Genomic DNA, 11,018 nt, shown 5'->3' on the forward strand with positions numbered 1-11,018 from the left:
TAATTGTTATACTCTTTACTTCTTTCTAATATTTTCTTCTAATAATCTGTGTGTTTTTAAACATTTGATGTTGACATGTTAAATCTTGCTCCAAACGCACCCTTCTACATTACCTTGACCTGATTTTGTGTAATTTGTGCGTCTGAAAAACAGATGAAGTAAAGAAAAAAACCGCTCGTGGCATGCGCTATTTAATAGTAATTACTTTCTTTATCTTTGTAACATTTTTCGTTAATTTTTTCAGCATTATATAATTTTTTCTTTTTGTAAAATTTTTGGAAAATTGCCTCACATCCACATCAAAGTGTTTTCTCGACAGTTCACTGCTGCTGCTCTGCCACTTGCTGAACAACACTTCATATTTTCGCATTCGCCCCGAGTGACCGCAGCCATTTTGCTGTTCAAGCAAGTGAAAACAATGGGGAAAGGCAAAATCAGAATTTATTTTCTGCTTAAAGTTAATTTTTTCGGTTTATTTCATACCAGCTATGGATTTTGAATTGCCACAAGCGCTGAAGGGCAGGCGAGACCGGCGGTAGTCACCTACATCCGTTGTGTGCTCCAACAACTTCTTATATATGTATATATGTATGTATATGGTATACTGTGTAAAAGCGTTGATCAGACTTCGTGCGCCCACTATTGCACTTTTCATAGTTTAACTGCTGTACTGCTTGGTGTCAGCCAACTAGTCGACACACAGTCCAGCTTTTTCTGCTACCTACTTTCACATCCTAGCACTCGGCTGCTGCTGCTGCTGTGTTATTCACTTTTCGCTCGACCGCGTCTAACAACTATTTCTATGTACTCGTTGCCCAAAATGTACGACAAATGAAACGAATGCATTCCTCCTAGTGCATGCAAGTGGTGTTCTGCTCGTTGTGTTGAGCCGATTTATAAAATCTTTTGCTGTGGGCAATTGACAACATTGCGCTGCCAACGATTTGCCTACGAAGCTTGTTTACGAATTTGGTGCATTCGGTAGGTTGCGTTGATTGTCTGCCAATTTTTGTCATATTTTCTATAGTTTTTATTTACAAAATTTATTTTGAACTTAATAATTTTTTTTGTTTTGTTTACAAAAGCGGCTTATATTTGATATTTACAATTTTTAAGCGATATTTAAATTATAATTTTTATACTATGATATTGCCGTTGATATATAGTTTTTAAAATCTTTTAATATCTTTTTTATAAAATTTGTGTGCCAATTTTTTTTTTAATTTTTGGAAATTAGTTCGAAATTAAATTATTATTTAAATAATATTTTTTTTTATTTTTTTTTTTTATTATTTATTATGCACAATACCAAATAGAGTTTTTGTTTTGAAAAGTCTTCTTTTGGTGTTTGAAAGGATTTTTTTTTAAACTATTTTTGAATATATAATTTTTGGTTTGAAATTTTTTTTATTGTTATTGAAAATATTTTTTTTTTTTTGTAATATTTTCTTAACTATGCAATTTACGTTTGTTTTTCATTAATCTCATTTTACCAATGAAAATTTCACTTCTCACGAAACAAAATTCCGAAAAATATCCGTCTGCTCGTTTTCGCCCACTGGGTTATGCGTGTCGCACGTCCTTTCTACACTACAGCCGTTCGCTTGCTGTAGTTTCCTTTCTAGTAAAATCTGCTGATTCCATGTAATATCGTAGCATTGGCGCCATTTTTCGTTTTATTTTTCTCCTTTTTGCCTAAAATTCAACAAATCATCGAAAAACAATGGCAATTCTGTGAATGGGCATTTCTCTGGTTTAACCACTAAAAAGGATTTCAGCAAACAACTGCATTTATAAATTCAAATAACTTGACAAATTTAGTTCACTCAACTTGGCGATAAAAGCCGATGCGGATGCTGAGTTAGAAACTGTGGAAAAAGAATAAAGTGAAGCATTTAATGAAAGCAGCAGCAAAGTAGAGGAGGTGTAGTGGCAATGCTTCTGTTATTTTTGTGAATTTTCTTCAGCAAAGTTTCGGCATTAACTTAAATTGAGTAAGAATTATTAGATAGTGATTTTTTCCCTTTTGTTTTGGGGTAAAATTTGCTCGAGTTATTGGTTTATTTAGTCAGTTTCTCGTTCATCACTCAAAACGTTGAAGCGGTATGGATAATATGATTTTAAGAGAAAAATGTCGAAGATATATCGAAAACGTGATTTCGAGACATATACAGAAAATATTTTTTGGAGAGAAAAATGTCGAAGAGATATGGAAAATGTGATTTCGGGAAGAGAGTTTTAGAGTTTAAATATAGAGGTCCTCAAATCGTTTTCTATTAACAGTAGAACTTTCGGTTGGTCTTTATCATTAGATATGCCTTGTTTTGTAATTTTCTGGTCTAAGGATTACATACATTATAACATACTTTTTTTGGAATAAGTTTGCGTAGATTACCTAATATTTGTTGGTTACTATTTTTGCTCGGCTTTGACTATATGAGTATACTAATTTCTCAAATATTTGCATTGTACCGATTATTCCCTTGAGTCAGAATGTTGTATGATTATTTTTGTATAGTTTTATGAAGCATCTGGTCTTAGGATTACTCAAATCTGAAGTTTGAATTAGTAAACTATGATTGATGATAATGGATTTGCTTATAGTTTTTTATTTTTGAGAGTGTAAATATTGCTTTTACCTCACTTTATCGAATTATTTTATTTGCAAAAAAGCTCTGTCAACGAAAACTCTAAAAAACAGTAGGTTATGTACTCGTATAGATACAAATTATAAACAGCAGATCGTTGAACCCTTAAACAAGCAATCAATTTTTTCTATGATATTCTAAGAATATTTTCTTGTTCATACTACTATGTTGGTTAGACAGAATTCGACGTTGCCTTATGATTTTCGTGTTTAAAATCTTTGTCATGTAAACTAAACGATCAAAATCAAGTTCTTATATAGAAAACTTATTTATTTGACAAGACGGCTTCATGAAACTTACCCAGAATTATTATCTAAGTCAACGCTACAATATCTGAAAAAAATTTTAGGATCCGATCACTATAGCATTTATTTGTCATATAAACTAAACGTTCAAAATCAAGCTCTTGTATGGAAAGCCTTTTCATTTGACGAGATATCTTCACGAAATTTGGCTTGGATTATTCTGATAATGCTACAATATCTAAAGAAATTATTCCGATCGGACCACTATATCATACAGCTGTCATACAAACTGGATACAAATTGTGAAAACTTCTTTATCTGTGACAAGTGCAAACGATGTAAACGTTTTTCTTCTGTTATTCATAATTTGGTAAAAAAAAAAATAAAAATAAAAAAATTTTGTAAATTGATTTTATTAGCGTGTAATTCCTTAGTAAAATTTTAATTACACAAACGAGTCTGCAATTATTACTTAATTTAATTTTTTGTAATTTTTCAATAGGAATTTATAATAATTTGCACAAATTGCTTTATATAATTTTCTCAGCTGACTTGCACACTCATACAGACAAGCAAACCAACTAAACTCGGTTTTAACTTATGCATGAAAATTAAATTTAATCTCTTTGACTGCGTACATGTGTGTTATCGCTGTATGACCATAATTGCTTCGAATACATATAAAGCTACGAAGATGATTATATTACGGCATTAGGCAAACTCGGTCATGCTAGCAATAGTAAATTAACTGATTGTTAGTTAGCATTTTTTATTGTTAGAACATAATTTCCACACATTGACTTCACACGCATTTCATAGGGAGTCTAAACTTGACAGCACACATATACACACAGCTGACATAAAATGCATTTGAGTGTGTGTGTGTGAATGTGGATTGTTGACTGTAAGCTTCATGTTTCATGGGACTTCTCGGATTACCAGTGGCTGGCGAAATTTCCAAGCGTAACGCCTTGACAAGCTAGCGAGCGAATTTTCATGCAATTTGTATGAGTATGTGTATAGTATTTTTATGTGTGTGTGTGTGTGTTGCACATTTATATTGCAATTTAATATGCGCTTATGTATGAATTAATTTGTGCATAGTTTTAAAACGCTGCTTGCTGCATGCTGTGGCAATTATAATGTGAGAATTACGCTCGAATCGAAACAATAGTTGCTCGGTTGCATGAAAATTACACAGGCGACCAACAAAGTCTTATGTCTTCGCAAATGCATGTATGTATATGTGGGTGTAAATACTATGCATCTATTAAACTTTAAGTATTGCTAAAAGCACATATATACACACACATTTTTAAATGCATTAATGGAGACACCCGTCGTTGTGGCAAGTTGTTGTGTGGCAGCCAGTCGCACAGCGCTCGCCGCTTAAAGCGTCTGAGTCGAGGGAATTGCGCTTAATTGCATGTTCTGCATATCGCTTTAGCACCACCATACAACAATGTGCGCAAAAATGCAACAAAAACAGCAATAATAGCTTAAATTGCATGCGTCTGATTGTTAGTGTTGTTGTTGTTTGCACTTCTTTTGCTTGTCTGCCGCCAATATCGTAAAATATATATATACTTAGTATATGCATGTGTACATATTTTCTTGCCCATCACTGTCGCTCGTCTTGCGCGTGCTGCTATAATTCGCTAGCCCAAAGTCCTTTGGGAGCTTGTCTGCAGCTACTTTTATTTTACAAGTTTATTTACACCATTATTTTTGTTGCTACAGTCACTTAACTCCCACAGTTGTTGTTGTTGTAGCTTTAGCTGCTTGCTTGGCATCGCCAATTCGCCGATGTATGCTCTCATAAGCTTTATAATGGAATTTCAGTCTTAATTACCAACTGTGGAATTTGCACTTGAGCGCAGAATCTACACCAATTACAACAACAGCAGCAAGACGCACTCCTGCTCATTGCATGAGAATTCAACGTGCAGCATGTCATATGAGCTGCTTTCTTGCATAAGTTCATACATGCTCTTATGCATGTTTGTGCATTTCCATACACAGTTTTACGAGCCGGCTCACCCCTTCAGCTTCCTGTTTATCTACACCAACAAATGGCGACTTGCCTACTCTTATTCAGTGCAACTGTTTGTGACAGCAACAAAACCAAGCAATATTCGTTAAGTAAATCCGGAAAGGCAAACTAAAATGCATTCAGACGTAAACTCACATTGCGCTTGTGTGTGTGCGTGCGTCTTATTGAATTTTAATGAAAATTGCTTGTTTACATGACCACCGAATGAGTCTAAATAAAATTCTGTGGCTGCTAAGAAGAAGCAAACTTCCTCTGGATTGAATTACAAGTATAGAATTTTTGCGAAGAGTGTGATTTGAACACTGGTTTCTGCATTCAATTCTGCAAAATGTAAAATATGGTGATTTTTCGTAGAGAAAACCCACCAATAAGAAACATTTAAATTAAATTTTAAAAATAGTTAAAGAACTGCTTTCTGACATCTAATAATTAACTAGATGTACTTAAATCTCAGACTCTAGCTTTAGTAGGTCAGTGAAAATTGGAAACATTGCAAAAAAAATATTATTTAGTTATGTTTTGTTAAGTAAGCCCTTTTCAACCAGCAACTAACATTTAAAGCTACAATAATGTTATTGCTAATGAGTGAAACTTGGTAGGAAAGATCAGTGAAAATTGGCAACATTGCAGCAAAGCCATTTGATGTAGTTAAATTTTCTGTAGTAGATTCCTTTTGAACTAGCAACTAACCTTTAAACCTGCATTAAGTTTATTACTGGGGAGCTAAACTTGGCAACAAAGCAATCCCTTATAAAATAAACATTTTCTCGAAACAAGAAATTAGAAAAATTGTATAATACGTACATAGGTTACTGTAACTTACTAACTTAAATAACTGGCGAAGGCAAAGCAATATTTATGCAAAGAATTTTTCACAAAAAAATCCATTAAAAGTGACATAGGATTAAATTAAATTCGTCCACAATGCTAAAATGGGTTTTAACTCGTTTAAAGCTATATTTTCAACCTATGTTGAAAACTATATGTATTTTATATATTAATACTTCATATTAAATATGTAGTATGATAGAAAATTGGCAACATCGCGTAAAGAGATAAAGTAGTAGTATACATTTAGTCGAAAATTAAAATGATATATATATAAAATATATAATAAAATTTAGCAGCAAAAATAACACCTTAAAAGATGGTCAATTAAAATCATCTAAGTAATACTGGTGCCACCATAAGTCAGCACACGGCTTGCACTTCAAAGACATACACAATTTTCCCCATTTTTCCGCAAAAGATACCTAATATATTTATGTATTTTCAGCACATTCAGCGCTCATCCATCCAGTTGACATTGTCAATTACCGCCCCTTCCACTAAATTTCCACGGCACGTTGCGCTGGCGCAGCGTACATTTACGCGCATGCAAATATAATTTTCCAATTTGAAAGTTTTCCTATTAAATCGCTTTCACTCAGTTGAGAATCACGCAAATTGTTGAATGAAATCACTGCGCGTTGCATACTTTAGGGAGTCGTGACCCCAGACGACCAGCCAGTGCAAGTACGCCACGCCTAGCTAAAAATACATTGTCTGTTTCGTATCTCCAACCAGTGGAAGACAGCGAATTGGTTAGAAGGGTGAAACCCCGCGTTGAGTTGTTGATGCACTTGGCCGACACTTGACTGCTGTGGTTCACTACTTTGGGCGCTTTTGCTGCTTGTCGTCGTCGTCGTCGACAGATGATAGCCTTTGGTCCTTTAACCAGCATGACCCCTGCGTTGTCGCGTGTATGCGAGAAGTTGTTTGCATTTTTAAAACATTTTGTTAATTTTGTAGTTGCAACAAAGTTGTTTGTCACATAAAGTGGAGATGGGTAGCCGGCACTTTGAGTTGTGTCTTGCATTTTTTTTTTTTTTTTGTTTTTTGTTTTTTGTTTCGAATATATTCCCGACTTAATTTTCTTCCGTTCTTTCGTTGGTAGTTTTCGTCGCGCGTCCACTACATTGCTTTGACATCGCCAGCTTGCTGGCTTGTCTATTTCATTTCGCGACATTTTCTCCTTTTGATTGCAACTAAAATGAAAATTTCATAAACACTTACACCCAAAGCGGTCGCAGGGCGTAAAAAGTGCCGACACAGCGCAAAAGTATTTACCCAAAGTTTCGCGTACTCCAATAGTTCCCAGCGGCAGCAACACCTAAGTGGTAGCTGCTATAGTGCCCACTCCCAGACATCGAATTCTGCCCGCGGTGGACTATCAGCCAAATTAGTTTATGAAGATTAATTTGCCTGCTGTGCATTTACAATTTGCGTGCTCTAATTTTACTTGCTACTTAATTTTTTGTGCGCTTTCCGGTTATAGTTAGCTGAAGCGTCAGCTGTAGCAGAAGAATAAAGCTTACGCCTGTAAAAATTTTCCTCCTCTATTCTTTTAACTTGCTCGGCATCCGATTCACGCTCTTAATTCCATTTTTTACTTTATTCAACCTCGTGTCAATGCCATAATCCCAAAAGGCGTTTCTGCAAAACGTGCACTCCACCTCCTCTCGGCTAGTGTTAGCCAATCAATGTGCACCCACTGAGTCAGTTCCAAGCTGCGCCTAGCTTTGCGTATATTCACTTTTGGCCCGGCACGCCAGCTGCCGAAATGGCCGAAACGGTGCCAACAAAAGTCGGTACAAGGTGCCTTATCATGCAAAAGTAAGTGGCAAAGGATTTAAATAACTTGGCTTATGCGCTTACAACTAACTAATCGTAAATTAGCCTTTATGCCGGCAAATGGGTTTAATGTCATTTCAATTGGGTTTTATTACTTTGCTGTGCTGAGTGTACTTTATTGAATATTTTCTTTATCAGAAATATGTCGCTGCGTGCTTTTATACGCATAATAATATGCAAGCTATTATTGACATTTTATTGTTATTATATGTTATTGGTGGTAATAATATTGGTATTTATGGTGCCATGTTTTAAGACTGACTAAACGGGTTTTGGGCTTTGGGCTTTGATTTGCTGCTAAAATCAGTTGGCTACGATCATTTATATGCCATCACAGGCAGTTCATAATTTTTATGATAAAACACATAAATTAAAAATTGGCAACCGAGCTGAAAAAAATAATGGATTTTTGACAAATAAAATAAAAGAAAAGTTGACACCATCTAAATCTCTTCAAATATTTTTTACGCTTGCAGTTTATATCAGAGAAGAGCAAAAATTAAGTGTTATTTTTTAACTTACGACTGTGGTACAAAGATTTAACAACTCTAAGTTTTCAAAGAATCAACTAAACTAAATGGTTGTAAGTCACAGACTTTAACTTATATATATCAATGAAAATATTGCAAAAATCCCTTTATTTAATTCTAACAGGTAGCAAGTTGCTTTTGAACTTTTTAAGCTAGGTTAATTGGTTATTATATTGTTAATTAATATTATAACTGAAGAGTAAAACTTGACAACAACGCAATCCTTAATGAATTTAATGTGTTCTTAAAACAATGAGAAAAAAGTATACAGTGCGAGCATAGCTCACTATAATGCAATAAGTTAAATAACTTGTGAAGGCAAAGCAATACTTTAATGAGCAGTTTTTCGATCAAGAAACTTATTCAGAGAAATTAGATTCGACTAAATTAGGCAAAAGTTGTAAAACATATATTTTAGATGACAATACTAATTCGTATGAAACATATTCCATGATACAAAATTGGCAACCTCTCATAAATAAATAAGTTTAAAAGTTTTTTACATTTGGGCGCCAATTTCAATAACCAAATGTGCAATACGTTGTAAATCTAAGCTCTATTCATAAAGTAATATTTTGTTTAGTCATCCTATCACTAAATCAGACAGTATTTCAAATACACACATGTTCATTATTAACGCCGTAAAGAGTAATGCGTAAGCTATCAAACTACGTTCACAAAACTGATCTTACTCAGTGCGAATAACATTTTTATTAAAATTTCATGAAATCATACCTCGTCCTATTTATTTATTTTTCGTAGTTTACTTTTATTTTTATTATTTTTTTTTTGCGCCCAGGAAATGGGTAACTATTTTCTATGCAGAAAGTTTCAAAATTTCCACAGTAAACCACTCGTCCGGCAAATGGGCGATTAGTCATAAAATGAATAAGATACGACAGCTTAATCATGAGCATCGATGCGACTAACAGGGCACCCAATGCATACCCATCGATTTTCTGTTTTTTTGTTTTTACATATTTGCTCTTAAATTCCTAACACCGAGGTGGGCGGCCGAAAGGATTTTTCTCGCAATTCTTTTGGGTCTCTTTGTGTAACTGTCCGCAAATTGCCCTTGCATAAGCGATATCCCGACATACTGTAAGCGATACGCTTGTGCGTGTGTGTGGCCTTAAGCAAATATGTGTGTGCATGAAACAGGAAATAAATGTGGAATTTACTTTAAACAGACGATTGGCCACAAACACTTTTGCTTATATTTTTCCCCGGTTGCCCTTTTATTTCAGAACGGAAAACACATCTCTATCATGGCAAAATTCGATCCGCTCACATATCGTCCGCTGGCGGCTGTATATGCGTAATGATTTGTATCTAAAACAAGCATTTTCCTAGCGAAAACGCACCGTGGCATATTTTTATAATATATTAGTGTGCGTTTGGGTTTGAAACATGCGGTGTACTTCGTTGGCGATCATCTCCGCTTACATATAGTTCACGCCTTGTAGCACTGCCATCAGGTGATGCGGGTCGCTGGTGCTTCTTTGTAATTCTTAACATCGCTGTTCGTGTTTTTGTTATTTCTCCCATTGGTATTGGTTTTTTTTTTTTTTGTTTGTTTTAACCAACCAAATATTTTTTCGCACTGCTTCCTTTCTCAGGCATTTCCGCTTCAAATGGAAAAATTTCTTTTTCATCTATCTATTTAGACACCTTTTTGCAATAGCTGCGCTGTCCGCCGCTCTGACACTGTTTATGTGTGTGATGAATTGAATAATTGGAAAATTTCGCAATTTTTGTTATGTCCTTGGACCTTTTTCCTTTCATGCAGCTATTTGCGTTCATCGTAGTAGAAACCTTTATTTTTTTATCAGTGTTCTAAAAATTTCCAATTGGAACTGCATCAATTTGGGTTCGGTTTCCGAAATTTCTCTTCGATTGACGATTTTATTCACGCCTCGTTCAAGCTCTTTTTGTTATTGTAATAAATAAAATGATTTGTCGGATTTGTTAGGAAATACATGATAAAACGTAGTGATTATTCTCACGACTGCACAAGGCATGTGGGGTCAAAGGATAAACGGATAATTTTGCCAGAGATTTGTTAGCAATAAAAAAGGCGTAGATAACATTTCATGAACTCATTTTTTGGACACTGCGAGTGTGCTTACATGAATTATGTTTATGTAGTGTATACAATGGTTAATGTGTCAAAATTATATTTATTTGTTTGAGCGGCCTACAGACAGATTTACATATTTTTAGAGTTTTTTTACATTTCTCTTCGACGCCTTTCCGATACTATATTGCTTATGACTTCGATTTTATATTGTGTTAAAAGTGTGCGCGCAATATTTCTAATTGTAAGAGCTTAGAATTTCAAAGTTAAGCTTTTAAGGCATATCATTGGAACTTTAATTTTGGAATTATTATTACAAGTGTATTTGAAAAAAGCTCTTTTTATGGTAGTAAGCTTAAATGTAGGCATCAATTTTGAATAATTTTTTTAATATCGGGAAAAATGTTGCCTACAATTAGGCTGAAGTTTTATAAAGCTACTGAATTGAAATTTTTGTACCAAAACTTATCATTTTATTTGTTTGTGGCTTTGTAATATTCTAAGTAAACTTTTTCTGTTTTCAGGACTCACATTATCCACACTAACCTCCTCACAGGCAGACGAATCGCTCGATACGCGAGAAAATGCCGATCTGACATTGAAATGTCGCTTCACAGATCATTACGATGCTAATGATTTCACATTCTATTGGGCACGTTGGACCGCCAATCCCGCGCAATTTGATAACGTGGCCATACATGATGTCTCGCTGAATTCGGGCTACAAGTGAGTAAAATTTTAGAAATTTATTACAAAAAATTAAATTTTTTTTAAATTAGAAAATTTAAATTT

The 11,018-nt window shown here is 34.4% G+C and overlaps 1 protein-coding gene across 5 annotated transcripts in view; it reads left to right on the forward strand.

The window, feature by feature from the left end:
• Positions 1 to 11,018, forward strand: part of LOC108972129 (muscle M-line assembly protein unc-89) — a 262,556-nt gene that overhangs the window by 137,400 nt on the left and 114,138 nt on the right. For all 5 annotated transcript variants that reach the window (XM_018938617.1, XM_018938621.1, XM_018938618.1 and 2 more), the window contains exon 3: positions 10,751 to 10,952. In XM_018938617.1, the coding sequence (XP_018794162.1) occupies positions 10,751 to 10,952 (202 nt within the window). The remainder of the gene's footprint in view (positions 1 to 10,750; positions 10,953 to 11,018) is intronic.

This window comes from Bactrocera latifrons, unplaced genomic scaffold (genome assembly GCF_001853355.1).
Source record: "Bactrocera latifrons isolate USDA-ARS-PBARC rearing strain unplaced genomic scaffold, ASM185335v1 scaffold_38, whole genome shotgun sequence".
NCBI classification, from domain to species: Eukaryota; Metazoa; Arthropoda; class Insecta; order Diptera; family Tephritidae; genus Bactrocera; species Bactrocera latifrons.